Here is a 21,465-nt window from a genome sequence, read left to right as displayed (position 1 = left end):
CATGTTTCTGTTTAAACAATTCATGTAAGAAAACATCAGGAAATGGTAATGCTAGGTTTCTAAAGCAGTATTCATTTGGCCATGTTAAATAATATTTTCTCTTCTTGCTTGAATGTACAGCAGATTACAGTATAGTTTACAACTAAACATGAGTGACACAATGAAATATGTCTATTACATTATGAATTCTGTAAATGGAAATATTAATAATAGGGTTGCAATACCTTGGACTCATCTTAAGACAATCAATTATACTGTTTTTCAAAGCCCCAAAAAATTACATGACATCTTCTTTAGGACTATTCATCCTGAATAAACATTACACTATTAATACATGAACATTAAACTAAACATTTAATTTTCTAGTCTTCTTCCTTTTTCACATAATAATTCTGAAATTCTGGATTCCTGTAAATGCTAGAAGTCCTGTTAAAACAGTCCCTCTGAACTTAACTCACAGTAACTTACGATTGTGCGTAATCAGGGCCACACCTTGTACTGAATGTACTATTTTATATATATTTTTTCCATTAAAGAAAACCCAAGGTTGTATTTAAGAATAACATAATAACAGCATCTGTATGGTACCAAAGCACCTTAAGTTCCCACCATGTATTGTTTCACAACATTTTGGCAAATACTGTTGGAAGAAAAGAACGTATAAAGCTGCTGTTGATGCAGGCAGAAGTAGCCAAGGAAACAAACATATGGATCAGGAAGAAAGGTTTAGATTGGCAGGACAAAGCTCTGTGGAGGTTGCTGTATGGAAACATGAGGAAAGAAGAGGAATAGCAAGGGATGGAGACAGACACACGAGGGCAGGAAAAGTAAGAATGAGAAAGACATTTCAAAAGAGACTACCTCCCAAACACAGTTTTCATTTTTCTCCCCCACAGGCTGATTCCTCCAGATAGAGGACTGGTCAGTTAGCCAGAAGACAGAGAGTTACGGCATGCCTTCATTTAGGCTCAGAGAGAAATTCTGTAACTCTTGCAGAGTATCTGAGAATGACAAATCCAGGTCCGCAGATTCCTATGCAGTATCAGTAACGAAGCAAATCAAGCAAACGAAGCAATATCAGTAATTTTAGAAATCCAATTAAATTATAAGGAAAACAATGTCTGCATCAGAGTTTAATGTCCTACCAAGAAAAGAAATTCTGAAGATCATTATTCTTTTCTTGGAATACATTCATTTAAAAGATTAGAAATGTAAAATTAAGTGACATTGTAGAAAGACAAGCAAACAAGTGTAATCCTTCCTCCCAGTACCGTGGAAATCTTTACTATAGTCGTTCAAATTGTGGGGCTTATCAATAATTTTTGAAACTTATGATTAGTTCATTTATTAATAAATATGATTGTTAATGAAATTTTGCATTATATGCGCAGTGAATATTTACAATGTCTTCAGAATCAAGTCAATCAGGAACAGCGCCCATACTTGCCTGATCCCTTATCAAGCTTAGCCAGAATAACACAGACTGTACTGGCTCAAAAGGGTCCTTGAGTTTATTAGGTTCTTCCAACATTGTGAGCAAATATTCATGAATTGTCCATTTGCGTGATTTTTAGAAATCATTTCTTCATATTATTTCAGACATCTGTGACAAGGTATCATTGCTAGTCATTTCTGAACTGGGGGACAAAAAGCAGCGCAATAATTTTCTTTTAAATTAGTGTTTCTTCTTCCCTCTGCCCTACCTTTGCAAAAATTAAAAAGCATATGAATTATGTTCAGTTTTTCAAAACAACTAAATCTATGGCTAAAAACATAGAACATTCAAAAAAAAAAAGATTAATTTTCAATAAAATTAAGAACATCTGAATCCAAACTGCTACTCACTGAAATTGTTTTGAAATCTTAACTATAGCATTAGCTGCCAAGGGAATACCAAATTTAATTATAAACTCAACAAACTCTGAATATCTTCCTTATGTAGACCAACATCCAAGAAACCAATTCCAAATTATGTGATTTGTCCAGAGATGCTCAAAACTCTTTGTGCTTGCTGTGAGAGGGGGAGATGGGAGGCTGCAGGTACTGAAACTGTGTCCCTTCAGTTGCATCTGGTACTGGTGTCACTTTTTCTTCTGTGTCTAGCTGCAACTCCTATACTAGAGCCAGTCCACTCTAACTTCCCTGTCACAGCAAAGCATGACTACCCTTGTAGTCAGCCCTTTCAGCCATAAAACTCTGCTAAATTCCTTTTCCAGTTCCAACAGAGCAAGACAGCTATATCTAGGAAGTTGGGGCAGCTCTTAGCTTGGGGATTATGGAGTCTATCCTCACCAGCACTTTATAACCCTAGGAAAATCTTCCCGAGCACTCTCTCTCCCCTGAGCTAAGCACAAGTCACATATGCTAGCACCGAGTTAGGCCCCACAGAACCCCAGAGGAGGAAGCATACATGAGAATACGAGAAACACAGTGGAAGCAGATTATACCTACACTGTAGCCCTTGAGGGGGCTGGAGGGGAGGGGAAATCCCCACCACCTAAAAAGCTTTAAAGCCACCTCTGAGGGAAGTGATATCTTGGTTCCCACAGAGCAAGAGGTGATATATGCAGTTGTCTATGCAGAAGTTCTCAATGTCAGAACAGTTTGTCCTTTCATTCTATACATCATAATAAAAACAGGAAAGATAACTGTAAAATTCAGTATTATTAAGGTAGAAGGTATGCATCTGGCTTGCAATCAATGTGAGTAACCTCTTTCTATTGCTGTGAGAGTGAAGCTTCAAATAGTGTAATTAAAATTGAAGTTAGTAAACATTTTTGTGAGAAATTTGTAGGGGGATGAGGATATATCTAGCAGATCCTAAAACTTCCATTATCTTATGGCTCTTGCTACAGTCATCAGTTACTTTTGTTTGAATGATATGGAAGAGGACAAATGGAAGTCTTGTCAGTTCTATGAGTACTCTAGCTAAGCATCCAGAAAAGAAAGGATCTTTGTCTGGCAGATAAACTCTCAAGTCCAATTAAAAAAATCTCCTTCTACCAAGACATACTGTTAATGAGTCTTCAAAGCATAGCTTAAAATGGCAAGATCAGGTACCTTGTTGGTTTAAGTTACACAAGTACCCCAAATAAAATGAGATATACAAACAAAGGCACTTTTTAGTGCTACTGTTGTGTTTATATGAAGATGTTTTTCTGATCTATAAACTTCATAAAACACCCCGTAAGTCTATAAAGCATTAAGTATGGACTAGACCTCAGTAGGAACAGCAGGTTTTATCTATAAACAAGTTTCTTTCATAGTTAATGTGTAAACAACACTGAAGAAGAGTTAAAATGAATCCTGAAATCTTTACTCAGTTTAGAAACCCTTTTACTTGGTTAAATTCTGCTTACAAAAACCAAGCAAAAATACTTTGCATGAGTAGGACCCCAATTTGAGCTCCACCAATCTTATTAAGAGTCTTGCCTAAATAAACCGCRATCTCAACATGCAAAATTTAAAACTCAACTGTTAGTTTATTATAAACAGAGCTGCTCGGAAATGCTGTGACTAACAATAAAAGGCCTGGCTGTGTTTTTATTTATGTATGCATTTTATTTGTAGGGTTCAAAAAGTATGCAGTGAATATCCAATATCAGCAGTGTTCTCTCCCAGTGCTAACTTCTCACTCAGCTTTTCTCCACCATCCAAAAAAAAAAAAAGTGTGTATATATAGATACAGATATAGATATCTCCTATAATCCCAGGCAGATTCACCATCATCCTGTCACGGTCCACTTTCAAGCTAGTGTTTGTTGTGCTAGATATAAAATTCATCTGATACACTTACATGTAACCCCATGGTATTCTGGGATATAAATTGCTGTTTTATCTTGAACATTGCCATATTTACTGACCTCCCTCTTTACAGTACTTTGGATTTTAGAAAAAAAAAGATCAATCTAAAGTAAGTCTAATTCAGTGAATTTCAGTCACAGAAAAATTTTGGTTCATTTAAGTTCAAATCAGACATTCCAGTTTATGTTCATGCTAATGAAATTCAGACAAACTACTCTGGCTGCAGGCCCACTGACTTCTGGCTGAAGAGTACACACAGCTGGATGCCTGTAAATCAGGCAGGACAGAATTTCTGCATATAGGTTAATGACTATTCTGCGTCATCAACATATAAGAGTACAGACACTGAGCCAAAGATCTCAAAACAGCATTTTGCCTGACTGGCAACCTTCTAATAAAAACAAAGCTTATTCTTCTGTCTGTATCACATTGCTTGATGTGAAGATTAACAAAATAGACTGCACTAAAGCAAGAGGGATAGAGGGGAAATTATCTCTCTATTGGTCTACAATGACTTAAGCTTATAGCTACTTTATAGCTACTTTAATCCATCATAGATCCATGCTGACACCAAACAATCACTTCCATCTTCTTCTCTTGCTTGTTCTCACTGCCACCATTAGACTGGCAGATTTGGGCAGATACAAAGTGAACTGGGTAAATGACATAGCAAGTTCCTTTTCTACGAATGTTGTATTGTGTCAAACTAAAATGTTTTGTTGTGGGTGATATTTTATGTGGCTATAGCCTGTACTTTTCTAAAAGAAAACCAAAGATGAGGTTAATCAGTATGTGTTTCACTCTGCAAAGGAAATGCATTCAAATTATTCTTTTTAACTCAGCAAGTGCAGTTCTAAATCCAGTTCTGCTCACTCTCATCTTAAAAATCTGACACTAAGAAAGTCACACCTGTACAAGTGCCTTTAGTCTAATAAATATAGCCACCTTAAAGATCACTGCTAGCACAAGGAAAGTTGCAGGGAAGGCAGGAAGACCGCCTTCATGGTAACAGACATGTACAGCTGAATTTAGGTAATGGTCTAACTATTGCTTGACACTCTTAATTCAACAGCTTTTCAAGAGATAGTCATAAAAGAGAGGTTTGAAACTTTGAGAAAATAATGGACCAAACACGTTTTTGTGGCTATTTATGATAAAAACTTTGTTAAGGCACCTTTCAACAGTTACTTTGCATTAGTAAAGCAGTTGGCTGAAAAACCTTCATGAGCACCTTCACAGAAATGTATTTTAGGTTATTTCCCCCTCACTGAATAAGCATCATAAGGTAAAAAGGCAGACCAAACTTTGAACAACTGGAAGTAAACTCCACTTAATGTAAGATTCTTGAACCTGAAATACTATTCAAGTCATTCATTCAGTTTTTGGATGAAGATCCCTGATCCAAACTGTAAAGTGTATTTCAAACAAGCAATAATTTCCTATAGTAGCTCTGAGCAGCTTACAGAAAATCATCATTTTCACTGGAATATAGATCTGCAAAATGAATAATATTTTTCCAGTAACAAGGTATTTTCACTTGTATTTGTAAAAAGCTTTACCATGATTCATCCACTTGATCTGTAACAGCATTTTTCTGATTGCATATGTGGATTATGAACACAGTCATTATGCAGTACTCCTACTAAGTTTGGACTGTAAACCAGAAACAAAGTAGTAAACAGGCAGTCTATTGCTGCATATTTATACTCTTCTATTAGGTAACCTCTTTACACCAAAGAAAATGTACAACCTTAATACCAGATGCATAGTCATCACCACTGAAAATCTAGTTGGTTATATCCTCCTCTGTCCCTTGTCCACTATTTTCTTTCCCTATAACTCTACAGAAAATACTCAGCTATCTTCTGAGAAGTAGCAATAGTCCCTTTATTTAAAATTAGAATGATCACCAGAACTTAAAACCCAAACTTCTTAAAAGTCAATTACAGAGCAATGCACACACAGAGTAAAATCAGAGTTTCTTTCCCAGCCTTCCTGGTAACTTTCTCTCGTATTTTACCTAAAACATTCCAAACAGTTTTTAGGATTGCATGAAAACTTATATTTGCACACAATCACACATAATTTAAGATTATTATTAATCTATAGACCTCCTTATAAGAAACAGTTTTCATGGTCCATCAAGTGAGGGTTTATACCTACAGTAACCCAACCGAAACACCTTCAGAATTCAATTCGCTGCTTATAACCTGTGCGACAATGTTCAGCTCTAGAAATAATTTAACATATGTTGTAAATAGGAACTTGTGAGATGGAGCATCCACTATCTTACTGAGTGCGCTTAGATCCTGCATTTACTATGTAATTTTCATTCTGAACTTGCCAATTTTAGAGGCAAGAAGTCCAAATTACCTTCTTGAAACACACACTAATGTAACATATTACAGTTTGGCCAGATACTCATTTTGAGTTACAAATACTTGACTGAATCACCCAAAACAAATACTGGTACATTCAAACTCCAAATGCCTAAAGGCTGAAAATATAAAAATTGCTGGTCTCTTTTGCCTTTCAAAAAATGGTGAAATCAAGACATACAAACTATAGCGGACAAGTTTTATTCCCCCCCCCCCCCCCCCAAAAAAAAAAAACTTTTAAAACCTAACATTAAGAACTGAGCGGTTCAAAGTTAAATATTTAATTACAAACAGTAAGAACTTACCTTCCTGTCTGTTATTTTTCCTTTTTAGCCATTTTTCCACAGTTTCTGCACTTACACTTTCTGATACAAATTCATCCAGTACCTGGGGGTGGAGAGAAAGATAGGCCTTCACTTTCTCATCAGTTAAACCTGCAAAAGAGAATATTAATTAATTATACTATTGGTATAACAATCCCCATATGAAATAATACAGAGACTCCAGTGTTTATCAGTGTCCTATTGTTTAACATGCTGATTGAATATATGTCTGTTTAAACTCCCCAGACGGTACAGCACACGATCAAAAAAATGAGATGTCATATAAGAAGTAGTAGAGAAAAAACATATCCATGCAAGATAGTGTACAGAAAGTCTCCTGTGGGAGTACACAACTTTTTCCTGGGAGAAATGGACAGGAAGAATTTATTATTTAAAACATGGATGATGTGACGGGGCAAGTGAGTAAAACAGAAAATGGGTAAGTAGCTTTGACAGAAAACAGAGGATGCAAAAGCAATTCCAAAAAAAGCAGTGTGCCTGAAGTAAGAAAGGTCTCCACATGCATTTCTTGTTGAGTAAGTGGCTTGAGATTGCAACAAATGGGAAATAAAAAGCTACTTGGGATTTTCTTTCAGTGAAATCAGAACATAGTTTAAACAAGCTAAAGAGGAAAACAACTAGCTGTAGGGGCTCAGGCTACGTATAGCAGTAACAGAGAATGAGAGACACAAGTATTTGCAATGTTAGAGGCTTCTGATAAAGAAATAGCCAGTATTTCAGTTTTGGCCATTTTGAACTTATTTATTTTCAAGATATGCAAGAGGACGTATCAGAGAGAGTTGATTGAGCAAGACTGGGTGGAAGGAGATAGAGGAAAGTAAGCAGCAAATTCAGTATTCTCACTGCAAGCAGCAACAAAAACTATTACATAACATCAAAATCAGGTGCAAATTTTAAAAGTACTGGACTTACTTATGTCACTTTAGAAACAGAAACAATGTATTCACATGCAATCTTCCATTCTCTAGTAATTCATTTATCAAAATAAAATTAAAGGCCTTTACAATGTTTGCAATAAGAAGAACACTCTAGTACACACTTCAAGTAATGAAGCAAAATTCAAGCTCTCAGACCCCTGGTATAAACATTAAATAAATTCCCAATTTCATAAAATTACAAACTTACTATACCGTTCAAAAATTCACTGAACCAAAACCACTAGCCTCAGGAATATTAAAGTACCTGTACACACATTTTTCAAGGGAGAGTGGGAAACAAGTGCAACTGTCCTGCGGGAGGGAGAGTCACGTTTTCAGAAAGGGAGCGTACACTGAATACAAAAGTATCGATTAACTCTGAGGGCAACAGGAGTAGCAACTGCTGCGGCAACCCTAAATACTCTCCTCCTCCAGAGCTGTGTGCATATAAACATAATTGTTTCAGTACAGCTGTAAACTCACCACACAAAGCAGATCAGGATTCAGCACTACAGAAACTTTCCCCCAAACAGCACTGAGCTCCTCTTTTAGAGAGCATTCATGCTATAAAATAACATCAATTTTCCTATTTTATGCTTAGCACAGTATCAGAATATGCTGAAAACAACTGTAGTGTATTTAAATGGTAGTAAGAAACTGCAACCTTTAAGCTGTCTTACAAGTTTCAGTATGAAAATATTGAGATAGTAATACCAAAACACAAACCAGGCCTACCGCCTGCATAGCACTTGCTCCCCCTGGACTGCCCCATCTCATTCGCATGCCCACCATCGCCAGCTGCCTTAACCAGGCCTCACCAGTCCAAAACAGTTTTAAATACAGTTCTCTTAATGGAAGTAGCTTGCAGCTCCTGGTGGATATCATAGTCTCCAATATTGACTTTCCCCCATTTAGGCAAAAATTTCCAGATCTGGATTATTTGAATTATAGAACTAACTGAGCATCCTGATTTTCATTAGTGAGGAAAGAAGGGTTTTTTTCCCAAGTCAGCAAGAGCAGGGGATGATCACCAAGTGGAACAAAAAAAACCCCACTACTTCAAGTGTCTAACCTTAGACAACAGTTTGTAAATACAGATCATAATCCATCTATAAAGAAGTATGCATTCCACATGAATGAAAAACATTTCCTGCCAACACAGATATTATCCCACATAGTGAAAAATTAGACTAATACAGTCTTGTAATTTGCTAGACTAAGAAATATATAATATTTTGACATATTACGTTTTTCTAACTGAATAGTAATAAAATTTGAAAAGAAAATATGTGCTTGGAGAATCATTCATAGTGACTGTAAGGTTTTGTAGATTTATCTGAGTTAAGCATCAGGAAGTTATCAAAATTTATCTCTTTTTTAAGTTTTGCATGAAAAATGATTGATACAGGTTGGTCACCAAGAATCCCTTGAGACTGCAAAGAAAAAAAAAAAACAACACTTTTTGCTTCTAGTAAGAACTAGTAACCATCTACAAGGTTTGAGTTGTATTTTAAGTGAATATAACTTTCTTATATATGCAGTCTATTCCTTGACTTCAATGGAAGTATTTATTTGATTCAAACTTTTATGGGACATGCTCTTTGTAACATAGATGGCAAAATTCAGTAAATTGTCAATTTTGGAACTAAGACTTCAGTCTACATGTCACCGGTTTAATTTATGTCCCAGACATCCTGCAATTTCAGCAACCTGAAGTTGAAAGCTCTGCTTTAACCTTATATGGAAAAGTGATTCATTGAACTGATAAAAGAAATCCTACAATAATCTTTAAAGCACCCTCCTGTATTTCACTAAAGGCATCTGTGCAGATGTGCTTTTTCAATCTCAGGTTTTTAGATGGGAGTGAGCAGAACAGGATTTATTCTTTTTAACTCTGCAACTGTAGTTTTAATGTAATATTCTATACAGAATGAAACAGATTTATCTATCCTCCTCATCTTTGGTCTGCTTGATAGAAAAATACACACTACAGCCACACAAACACACACACACACAATACACTAACTTCAGAAAATATAACATTAATAAAATGTAACATCAATAGAATAGAAAATAATTCTTTAATATAAGCTCAAACATTTTGTGTTTTATGAATGTTAAGGCAAAAGAGTGTTGTAAAGAAGCTTGACTATAAAGGCCTTTTACAACTGTGCATAAACAATTATTTTATGGCATCGATAGAGCCCTCCATGTTATGAAATTTTTTTACATAGAACTTGTGATGAGAGTGTATGTTAAATGATGGACAAAGCTGGTCTCTATTTCCAAGTTCTGAAAAGTTGTAGTACATACATTTTGTATTTTAAATATTATCATCCTCTCTTTTCAATTTTTATAGTCTTTTACTTTTGAAATACGCAAGAAAATGCATTTCAGAATTAAAAGACAATGATTAATAACATTTGAATAAAAAGGAAAATACTACTTACACCCAGACTCATGAACCAGAAATTTTTCATGCCAATCAGGTACCATTTACAGAATTAAAAAAACAACTACCCCCCCCCMAAAAAAAAAAAAAAACACACAATAATGATGGCTATCAGATTTTTTATTAACATGGTAAAGTAATGGTTAGTATGGTAAAGTATGGTAAAGTATCTGGGACAACAAACTTTTCTACATATATTTACATTAGAACTAATTCTCCACTGCTCCTTTCTTCTCACCTGTACCCAAAACACATAACAGACATTAAATTAACAATTTATTAGCCAGAAATGTCACTTCCCACTCACTGGGAAGACCTCATACACAAAACGCCAACTCCCTCTACGCAACAGGAAGCCTCCCACCATCTTCGGTGATACCAGGCCTTCTCTTGTTTTGTTCATCAGTTCTGGCAAGGAGCACAAACATACATATCAACATTACCTAAAAGAAAAAAGGGTAGCAACTAATACATTCAAAAGTGTGTTGATTTATACATCTTCTCACAAGTAGTCTGAACAGAAGCTCCCCYCACTTCCTTTAACATAACTACAGAAAGCATTTCCTCTCATATCTGGTGAAGTAGCAAAGATTCATAACCTCGTTTCCTTCAAGACCCTAGTGCATTGCTCAGTATTTTTGCCAAAATGATTCTCCTTTCCTGGAAACAAAACTGTCCTCTGACAGAGCCATGGTAGTATCAAGAGGGACTAGCACTCAGGCAGGCTGAACTCTGGCCAACAGCTTCACATGCACCAAAAAACACATGACTTTCATTCTTCAGGGAATTAAAGAAGGAATCTTGCATTTTGGTCGCCTGACCAGTCATTCCGTTTATGCATCGGAGTTTGATTCATATATATCCTGTTAAAAAAAAAAAAAAAAAGCATACGCACGCGCACACAGACACACGCACACACAACAACCTTTCTCCCTCGTATTTTATTTTTTAGTGTTTAACCCAGGTTTCAGTGCTGATATCTTTTTGGCACAACTTGCACTGCTACACACACGTTACCTATTTGTTCTGKATTTGGGATTAAACAATGAAAATTGTAATAAAAATATAATACAAAAGGATATATGCATATCAGATAAGCACTTCCTTTTTTCATTTCCCTCAGAACAAACTGTAGGCAAAGCAACTGCTCGGACTGCCTTGCGCCTGTGCTAGGTCAGCAGCTCCCAGCTTCCTGCCCAGCGTGTTTGTTTGGGTTCCCTTTGGAGAGCTCAATTTGAAATGTTCTCTTTGGCCATGCCATCTAGTTTATAAAGCTAACTCATATGCATAGAAAACATTAATCAAGGTTTGCTTCACTTTGTTTTTTCCATTTCTTGGCTGCCCCTATCTTAACAGTAACTGGAAATACAGCTTGTCTACAAATGACAGGTTTTATGCAAATGTTTCTCATTATTGTGCTTCATGTATCATTTAGCATAACCTGTTTATATTAGGGCAGGATGATACAAAATTGGCAAAACACTGTACAAAGCAGAAGGTAGAAGACAGACTGCCCCTTCCCAACACCACCCAAGAGGCAATGCCTCCATCAGCAAATCAGATTCATTCTGTGATTTTAAGAGTGGTAAGGGAGAATCAAATGACAGAAAAGAAACAGTTATACTTATTCTAATGTTTTTATAAAGTGATTTATCTTGGTCAGAGGTTTAGGTGCATTCTACCAAATAAACAGTAGTCACATCGGTATTTTTCCACTTTGCATATGCCTGAGGCTTGAACTGTTCATCTAATTTGGCACACTTCAAGCCAATCTAGCAAATCACTGAGGGGTTTTTTTGATTTTTTTAAAATAATTTCCTTGGCCTTAGGTGGGACAGGTATGGGAGATCTTTTTTTAATTCATAAGCCTTATCATCTTATAAATTATAATTCATAATTCATAAATAGAAAGGTATTCTTTTTCACTGAATTTCATGTCAGAAACATGTATACTTGAAGGCAGAATTCTGTGTGGATTTCTTCCTCTTTTTATTTTTGTAAACTGACTACAGAAATGTTAATATTGCTACTGAATATTGCAGTCCAGTAATTCAAGATAAAACAGAGCCAAACATTTGTGATAAACTAGTCATTGAACCAGACTCCTCTCTTCAATGGCCTGTAACTATTACTTAAAAAACATGGCTTCAGTTTCATTAAGGAGAAAGGAATAAAGAATCCTTTACCTGAGGATAATCAGTAAGTTTAGTAGAGCTATTTAAAGAGAAATAGCTTTTCACATAAATTCTCAACTGCCACATGAAAACATTATTCCTTTATTCTACCAGGCTACTCGAACTAAAGCATTTGGATTTCAATAGTATAACTATTATTTGGCTCTTTTCACTAGTATTTATACTAAAAGCCAAATGAAAACCACCCCCCTGTCACCGCTAACAACTTCTCATACATCTGTATTTCTGTATTCTGTATCTCATACAAAGCCATTAAGAGTACTGTAAACTGCTGGGTTTAGTAAAAAGCCAGTCTTCTAAAGCCTGGATTCTTCTTTTCATCTCCCAGCTTACGTTTTATTTACACCAATATTTCATTGGTGATAATGGCAGGTGGAACTTAAAATAGATTAACTGAGTTCATAGTGGAATGTCCCACTGTCCAGTATAAGCAAGCCAGCAGTTTCGTAAATCACAGAGACAAGCTGTAATGCTTTACATACTGCCAATAACGACGAGAGAGAATTAGGGAACTTTGGCTGCAGCCCAGCAGTGGGTCATTTCACTGCAAGATTAGCAGGTCTCTGTTCAATACAACTGTTTTCAAAATTGCTTTCTCTTTAAATCAATCAAGAAAGACCAACCTACATTATATTAATTCCGAAAACGAATTAGCTATATCAGCCACAGGACTTCATTGCCAGGAAGAATGTGTGCACAGCAAGTTCCTTTTCCAATAAAAAAAATGTGGTCAACTCGCACCTCCACCGACTTTGTTACACCAAGGAACATTTCTGATGTAAACCTGGCCTTCCAAAGTAACAAACTAAATTTGACACAGTGGCAGTGAGCAACAGCAACAGTTTGCCCACTGCTTTGGACAGGAAAATAATGTTACTGCAAGTGTCAGCCACAAAGCTAACTTTAGCTTTTTTCTTTTACAGAATCTAAAACATGGATCCTTATAATCTATCCAAAGAAATCAGGCACCAAATATTCTCTGGGAAAACTGGAACTCAGTATTTGATAAGGAGTCCAGAACCTCGAAATAGAGAGCAAAAGTCTTCTCTATTGCAGAGCTAAAAGTACAGGTATTAGCACAGGTATTTTCGAGAAGCCTGAAGTGAATGAAGACAGTTTCCAAATGAAATATATATTACTCCAAGTTTGAATAACGAATAAAGCATGGTGGCTTATGGAATAGAAAGATTAATGTAATAAATGTATTCATATTCTTTCTGTTGATAAACACAATGCTCATAATTTCTATGTTAGGGCTTAGGAGAGACAGGCACTGTAAATACTGTCATGGTCTTATATACTGCAGTCCTCTCAAGATGCCAGTGAAATACTCTTTGGAAAATAACTGGATATTGACATTTCTTCTTCTCTCTCTCTCTTTTTTTTTTTTTTTTTTAATCCAGTACAAAACACAATTACTTCTAGCCGAAATGAGAAACTGTTTTTTGCACAGGTGTGACAAAGCACATCTGCCTCAGTACCTTACAAACTCACTTTACAGGCTTAAATTCTAATGGTACTCCAAGGCAAAATTATAGGTTTGCCTACATCAGCAAACTGAACATGTCTAGGGCTGCTCACTGAGCTGAAATCAAGTGGCATAGGACATCCTACATCGATACTATTAAACACTCTTGACCTCTAACAAAGAAGATGAGGGAAAACTGAAAAGGGGATGCATGCAATCTGCCTGCTGGGAATCATCCCTGGCCTGACCCTACTCCAGAGCAAGCCCCAGGAACTGTCTGGGGCATCACTGGTTGGCTTTGACCAAGCCAGTACCAGGAACCATTATAACAATTTAACAGCGTAGACAAAAAAATTCTAGTACATGAGAACACTCCTTGACATCGTTTGTTTATTATCCCAGATGTAGTCTAACTGGATTCAAAAATATACTAAGAAACAAGATTTCCTTCAAATCTAAAACATTAGTAATTACTTGTTGTCTTTGAGCCAGTCTCCAAAAGCCTTCCCTTTTTTGAAATTTTAGTAAAGCCGAAATCACCTGAAAATTATATTTCTGCTCTCAGCTTTTTTGACACATAAAATATTTAGAAGTTTTCTTAGATACAAGGTAGCCTGTGCAGTACTGAATCGATTAATGGCTCTAGTCTCCGACTCTTATACTGTGCCATGAACTCTTGCAYGACACCCTCCTCTGAGAATAGCTTCACTGAGCTCAGTATAAAACAGAATTGACTGTGAATGAGCTGAAAGAATTGAAGCCTAGAGCTATGTTTAAAAATCTGCTCCATTTCACAGCATGAGTCAGTCACAGCATTAGCAATTTTTGCAATTTTATCATTAGTGTTGTGATTTGGTGTTTTTCTAAAACCACAAGCTTAGTCAAACCACGTGATTAGGCAAGAATTTTAGCTTTTCACCTAAAGTTTCTGGCCTTGATTGCAGAGGAAAATTGAGAACAGCAATGCTTAAGAATCAAAACAAAAATGCAAATAAAAAAATCCCAGGGGGGCAGGAGGACAGACATAAGGGCAAAATTTGTTGAGCCAGTCTGATACTTATTCAGGCTCAGTATTTTATCCTAGCACAGCTACACATGGAAAGACTGCAGTCACTGCTTTCCTCAAACCCCTTTAACTTCGTTTGATGCATCTGACACACCTTTTGCAGTTAGGTAAGAACCAATGCTTTGAAAACACGTTCTGAGAGAATATACTGGTCTATAAAAGAAACCAAATAGATTTCATGTATGGAGAAAGATTTTATTAATACAGAGAGTAGGAAATAGCTTTAAATTTCGCAACTTAAAAAAAACAAACACACACAAGTTGGCTTGTTCTGTTTTGTTTTATAAACATTTTTTCCTGTAATTAGAGGAGCCACCAAGGCACAGCAAATATGGGCAAAGTCATTTTTCTGTTAAGTAAGAATACATTATGCCACAAAGAAAATCTACAAGCCATAAAAAAAAAATCACAATGATAAAAGACTTTTCAGATAAGGTAATGTCTGAAGTAGAAAACAACCTTACCTCAAATACAAGTACAAAATGTGTAACATTAAAATAAATCTTTTTGTTTGGTATGTCAAAATGATGAATAGGGATGTAAAACACCTCCTGAAAATCAACACTTGAAAAAGAAATATCATAATTCTACCAAAATAAAAAAATCCTTAAAAATATCTGAAAGTAATCCAGAAAAGGGAACTTGAAGACAACTTTACCTCTGTATTCTCCTGGAGTTTAAAGCAGTCTTGGCCCATCTCCTTCTTGCACAAAAAGCACCTGCGAGTATCTTTCTACAGAATCTTATAAATAATATTGGTAGTAATTCTTAAAAGCATTCAAGGCATGTGTGTACATTGCTTCCTTTGGATTAAACACTAATCCCATTAAATCAATCCCTTCTTTGTTCAAAGCATCAGGATTCAAAACCACAGGCACAGTCAGTTTTGGAATATCCTTTTCAAGTCAGACTTTTTATCTTAATCCATTTAAGTATACAGGAATGTAATGCAACCAAGTGCCCAGACTGTGAAACCTGACATTACTGGTTTGGCAAAAGGTCTAATCACCAACCACATGCAACCAGAATGGTGAAACCTCTTTGCCATTCTTTTTTTTTTTTGAAAATCAATTCACAAATTTATCTGTGAACAGCTCCATTCAAATCTTTTGCTTCTCATTCTCCAATCCACACCTACATTTGTGTGTGTGTGCGTGTGTGTGTGTGTGTGTGTGTGCGTGTGTGTTGGGGGGGTGGGGGGGAGAAACAATACAGAGTTCCTTTGTTCACCAATCAGGAAACTAGTATTAGCAGTAAAAAACAATAATGCAGTACACAAAAACATTACACTACAGATTTTAGTATGTAAAAAGGTTATAAACTTGTTTCACATATAGTACATTTTATCCTTAAACATTTCAAAACATTCTATAAATATGAATATTTAATTATGCCAGCCACCAGTGACTGTATAAAACTGCAAGTTCTGCATATGTTTGGATTGTAATTTCATTCACAATCAAATGCAGCCACTTGTGCAGTGGCATACAACAACCAGCACTATGCTGCACTACATTTCAGTCAGGACATGAGCAGCACTGCTTAAATTCTAGAGAAAGAAAATAAAGAGCAGCTCAGACAAACAGAGCTAGAATACTTTTATACAGGAAGAATATTAATAACCACTTCATCTAGTGTACCATCATTCAAACCCTCCTGATGAAAAAGCCAGAGATGTAACTATGCATCTGAACATCCCAGGTGCTGCACAACTTGTGAACATAAGAAGCACCTTTAGYTCCCACTGACTTCCCCAGCGGTTGCTCACAAGGCATTTAGACACTACCCAGGATTTGGAAGCTTCAGCCCTAGACATGTACAGCTGCTTATCTAGTTATGGGTCCCAAAGTTCAGCACTCTAGAACTGCAAAGTACTGGCAGCTCTGTGCACTGATTCAGTATTAAGTTAAAAAGCAAAAAGCCACCTAAGAATGTTTATGAAATTAGTTTTCATTAGCTAGAGTTAAAAGGTCTATAATCTTTCCATAGGATTTATACATAGGCCAAATGGGGTGAATAAGTGTTCCTAATTTGAATGATCATTTTTCATAGGGTATTAATACACACTTCCAATTGTATGAATGGCATAATACTGCAGAGAATGTACAGTGTTACACTATAATACCATCTATTATTTGATGTATGTGGCTTTTTTTTTTTAAATTGTGAGTATTACTTTCCTGGCTTGAGAGTAGCTTCTCTACAGTTCTAATCAGCACTTTGGAATAACTCAGAGAGATCTGTGACAAGCTTTATTCTCCTTCCAGGTGCATGATGGGACCGAACTTTGGTATTTCATTAGCACTCCACAAAAGCTAACAAAATGAATACAGTTACAAAATTTAAATCAATTTCAAAGGTTTGCTTGAGGAAAAAGCTATGTATCCTCTTAAAGTTACTAATAATTATCAATATCTTTAAAAATAATGCATCACATTGGAGTAAGTGAAAAAATATTTATAAATAAATAAATAATGAACATCTCGCTATGGTTTTTAACTGTATACTCTTCTTTCTTCTCTTGTGCAACAGGCAAGGCCAGGGTACCTTGTCTCCTGCCCAAAATATACCAGACTAGTAATACTCAATTTAACCTTGATAATTGCTGAAATGCAGGCAATTCATTCATTCGTGAAAAATGAAAAATGTCAAGTCACTCAGGACATGCATCTACCTAATCTCTAGAAACATTATATACATCTGTAAATTGAACTACTTTAAAAATGACAGTTATACAAGGTTAGAATACCTTAAGTCTTCCCTTGAGTACAGGTCTTGGGACAAAGTTCTTAATTTGTGACTTCTCCAATAATACCTTCCAGCGATGTAATGTATTCCTCCCACTTGACACCTGATCCTGAAATACTTTCATATCTGGCTGAAGAACAGCCTCATCGTCTTTATTAACAAAGTTTTGCTGCTGGTTTGTTTTTTAAATAAGCTCCCATGAATAAAGTTCTGTAAATCACTTACAATATGCTTACCAGTATAAAATTAAAACACTGATAACCAAAATGCTACCTAACTTAGTCCACAAACAAGACTTCGGATGAGGAAAGCTCCTTTGAAGGATACTACATGCTTATGCCAAGTCTCACACTGTTATTTCACTGATCAAGTAGGATATGGAGCATTTATTTCCTTATGAAAGGAATAGCCTATTTCATCTTAACGCTTACATTAATAGACCTGTTAGGACAGTTTCCCAGGGCACAGGCTTCTTATGTCTCAACTGCCAGTGTGCACATACTCGAAGAATGCACTGAGTACTAATAAGCCTAGGTACCTGACTGTTCTCTACTTTGGTGGTACTAGGTCCACATTTGCAGTAGCACAGATCAGGATTTGTCTTTTCTTTTTATTTCCCTCCAACCTTACTATCTCAGAAGGCTTAAAAGAAAAATGCAGTCAACATCCTTTAAAAAATGAGAAGGTACAAAACCCAGAGAAAAATGTCATTAAAAAGCTCTATTAGAAAGAAACCTAACTTTCCTGCATCAGAAAGGCTTCACTCACAGTGCAGGAGAATCTAGCTCTTCAAAACCAAGTCATATTAGTCTAACTACATCATCTTCCTAGTCATCATGGCTAAAATGAAACACGTGGCATTTTGTTCTGAAAAATGCTTGAGAAGAATATGCATGTCACTTTTAATTATGTATCTCCCAGATTTTGTAACTCTTATGAAGAGACTTGCTCAGTATCTGAATAGAAGACCTCAAAGAGAAGACCTCCTTCCTCTGCAAGGAACAGCCTAGAAGATAGTATTCTTACCTGATCTAATGCTCAGCCATGATGTTCATGGGTTCACTTGTTTTAAGATGAAGTACCATTAAGATCCTGACCTCCTGATTAACTCAAAGTGCGTCATCTGTTAGCTGTACATGAAGCCTAATAATCTGAAGGCTGAACCGGCTCGTATTTTTTTAAAAGACAGCTGATCTTAAATAAGATTCAAGCTGTAGAAGAGATAATTGCTTTCCCAGTTAATCTCTTCAAGGTACTAATGAGTACTAAGTGAGTGTACCCATTTAAAAATTTGCATTCTAATTCCACTATGAACTTTTCTTATTTCAGCTTCCAGCTACTATGCTTTTTTGATATTTTGCTATTAGCTCAAAAGAGTTTTCAGCATTAGATAGCTTCTCTTTGTAAAGGTACCACTAGTCTGAATAAGTAATATCTAACCTCTTTATTAAGTGAAATGGGCTCACTTTTCTAAATTATAACACTGTATTCTCAGGGCATTTCACAATTCTGAAGAGATTTAACTTTAGCCATTCATGTCCACTATCTTACAGTAGTTTCAGAAGGGTCCCTGAGCTAATTCAAGCACCTTGACCAAATTCCAATACTTGCAACTAGAAAGCAAATTTTTAAAACAAAGTTTCCAAAAGTCTCAAAAAAAAAATCAATTTTTGTGATAGAGATTCTGACCTTATCACTTTGATGTTAAGGAGTATGATGTAGCTTTTCCGCATCAAAAATGCTACATCAGACTAACAATAAAGTTCACATATGAAAAGTTAGTATCACATCATTAATCTTGGAAACTGCTTTCTTACCTTACCCTCAGGATTGCTACAAAATATAGATACAAGATGTCTCTCTATACAAAATTAAACTTTGACTGACACTTAACATAAAAAAAAACTAGTTAATTCTTTTGTGGGGGAAAGAAAGCCCACCTTCAGACTAATTAAGCATTGAAAGTTAAGCACTGACTCAATCAAACTGTCAGAACAAAGTCAGAAACTCCAATTTATTTAAAACACAATAAAGCAAGAGAAGTATTTTCTTTTTCTGCCGCCCCTACTTTTCCAGCTATATAAATGAAGGGAATAAAAGATGATTTTTTAAAGATGCTAATTCTGCTCAGTTTTATGGTGATGGATGTAATGATATCTCCATGTCAGTAAAATATGGCCTAGGAAAAGGGAGTGTAATTTAAGATATTTAAATGAATATGCTACAGAAGTAAAAGAGGTTTGACATGATAATTAAATACTGCGTTACATATGCTTTTACATTAGAAACAAGGACAGATTGTGCAACCCTTACTTGCACTGATGAACATTTACTTATAGCAGTATTCCTATTGACGTCAATGAGACTACTTATGTGGGTAAGCACTCACTAACATGTAAAGAGTTGTGCAATAAAGCCCCGACCATGTTTCATTCCACACATTGTTTCAAGCTTTATTCCTTAACCACAAATTTTTGCTTAATAGTGCTAATAATATTATTTCATTAATGCTGCTGTTCAGAAAAATATATGAGAACACGCAGTTTGTTCAGAATCTGACGTCGCCAAATATTTCAGTTAAATACAAAATCATAGCCACACAAGAATCACGGAATCACTGATGTCAGAAGGGACTCCTTGAGATCTAGTCCAACCCCCAGCTGAAAGCAACCTTTCTGGGCAATTAGAGCAGATTGCCCAGGACTGTGTCCAGTTGGGTTTTGAGCATCTCTGAGGATGCAGACTCCACTGCCTTTCTGGGCCACCTGCTCCAGTGTTCAGCCATCCTCACAGTGAAAAAATGCTTTCTTATTTTCAGATGGAATTTCTTGTACTTCAATTTGTGCCCATTGCCTCTTGTTCTGTCACTGGGCACCAATAAGAAGAGTCCACCACCATCTTCATTACTCTCCCTCACCTCCCCCCATTTAGACACATTGATAAGGATCCCCCCTCAGCCTTCTCTTCTCCAGGCTGCACAGTCCCAGCTCGCTCAGCCTCTCCTCGTACAAGAGATGCTCCAGTCCCTTTCTGGCCCTTCGCTGGACTCACTCCAGCATGTCCACGTCTCTCTTGTACTGGAGGGCCCAGCACTGAATCCAGCACTCCATACATGGCCTCATCAGTGCTGAGTAAAGGGGCAGCATCACCTCCCTCGACTGCTGGTGATGCTCTGCCTAATGCAGCCCAGGAAGTCTTCTCTACCGCCACAGCACATTGCTGGCTCACGTTCAGAAGAAGCAACTTAAGAACTGCTCAACAGCCAGCCAGGAATTGTAGGACCCAATCCTATCGCAGGTGAAATAAATGAAATACCTTCTCCTGATTTTGATGGTAGCACAACAGAATACATTAAAAAAAAATTAAAAATCTGGATGGCTGGTTTTCCAGAAGTTTCTATTGGTGTAGCAATCATCTACTCATGAGATCTCATTTGGCAAAGCATTTTCCATCAATACTATTTTAGACAAGAATTCAAATAATCTATTTGTTACTACTTTAACATTCTCTTATTGGCAACCACTGTAAAATAAAAGTCACAGTGTTTCAGTCAGGCCCCTAGTATACTATCAAGCTTAAGCAAATGCCACAGAATTCAGAGCTAGCTTCAAAAATTAAAAATGAGCCGCTGCATCTTTTCCCTCTCCTCCTCCCCCTCATCATCTCTCCACCCTCTTTGTTTGTTTTGGAGACAGTCTAGCTCACTACCATGTGTTCACCTCCAAAAGCACCCTCATAAAAAAAAAAAGGAAAAAAAAGAAGTTGGAAAGAGCAGAAGTGAAAAGGAAAAGAAATGGAAGAGATGGAAACTGAGAACTTGTGTTTGTACTGGACTCAGGAAACACCTAAAAATAATGACATTTCACTCTACATTCCTGCATCCATTGTATGTCGTTTCTGCATTGTGCCTTTGCTATAATGATTTATATAAACACCTTTCACAGGCAAGGATGATAAAGTACTCAATGAGAAATAAAATTTGGCTGGAATCACTTCATCCTTCAGTGCCACTCAGTTTTATAATAACCTGATTTTATCTAAAGTCTATTTGAACAAGGCCGTCTCCCACATTCGGATAATGCTTACAAACTAT

General features: G+C 36.3%; 1 protein-coding gene across 1 annotated transcript in view; it reads right to left on the bottom strand.

The window, feature by feature from the left end:
• PDE10A (phosphodiesterase 10A) overlaps positions 1-21,465 on the bottom strand; it is a 200,115-nt gene that overhangs the window by 101,981 nt on the left and 76,669 nt on the right. The window contains exon 2 of the mRNA XM_026070001.1: positions 6,488-6,616. Coding sequence (XP_025925786.1) covers positions 6,488-6,616 — 129 coding nt within the window. The remainder of the gene's footprint in view (positions 1-6,487; positions 6,617-21,465) is intronic.

Source organism: Apteryx rowi, unplaced genomic scaffold (genome assembly GCF_003343035.1).
Source record: "Apteryx rowi isolate R43461 unplaced genomic scaffold, aptRow1 scaffold_300, whole genome shotgun sequence".
Lineage (NCBI taxonomy): Eukaryota > Metazoa > Chordata > Aves > Apterygiformes > Apterygidae > Apteryx > Apteryx rowi.
The sequence above is the reverse complement of the archived record's forward strand: the minus strand, read 5'-3'. Positions and strand labels throughout refer to the sequence as shown.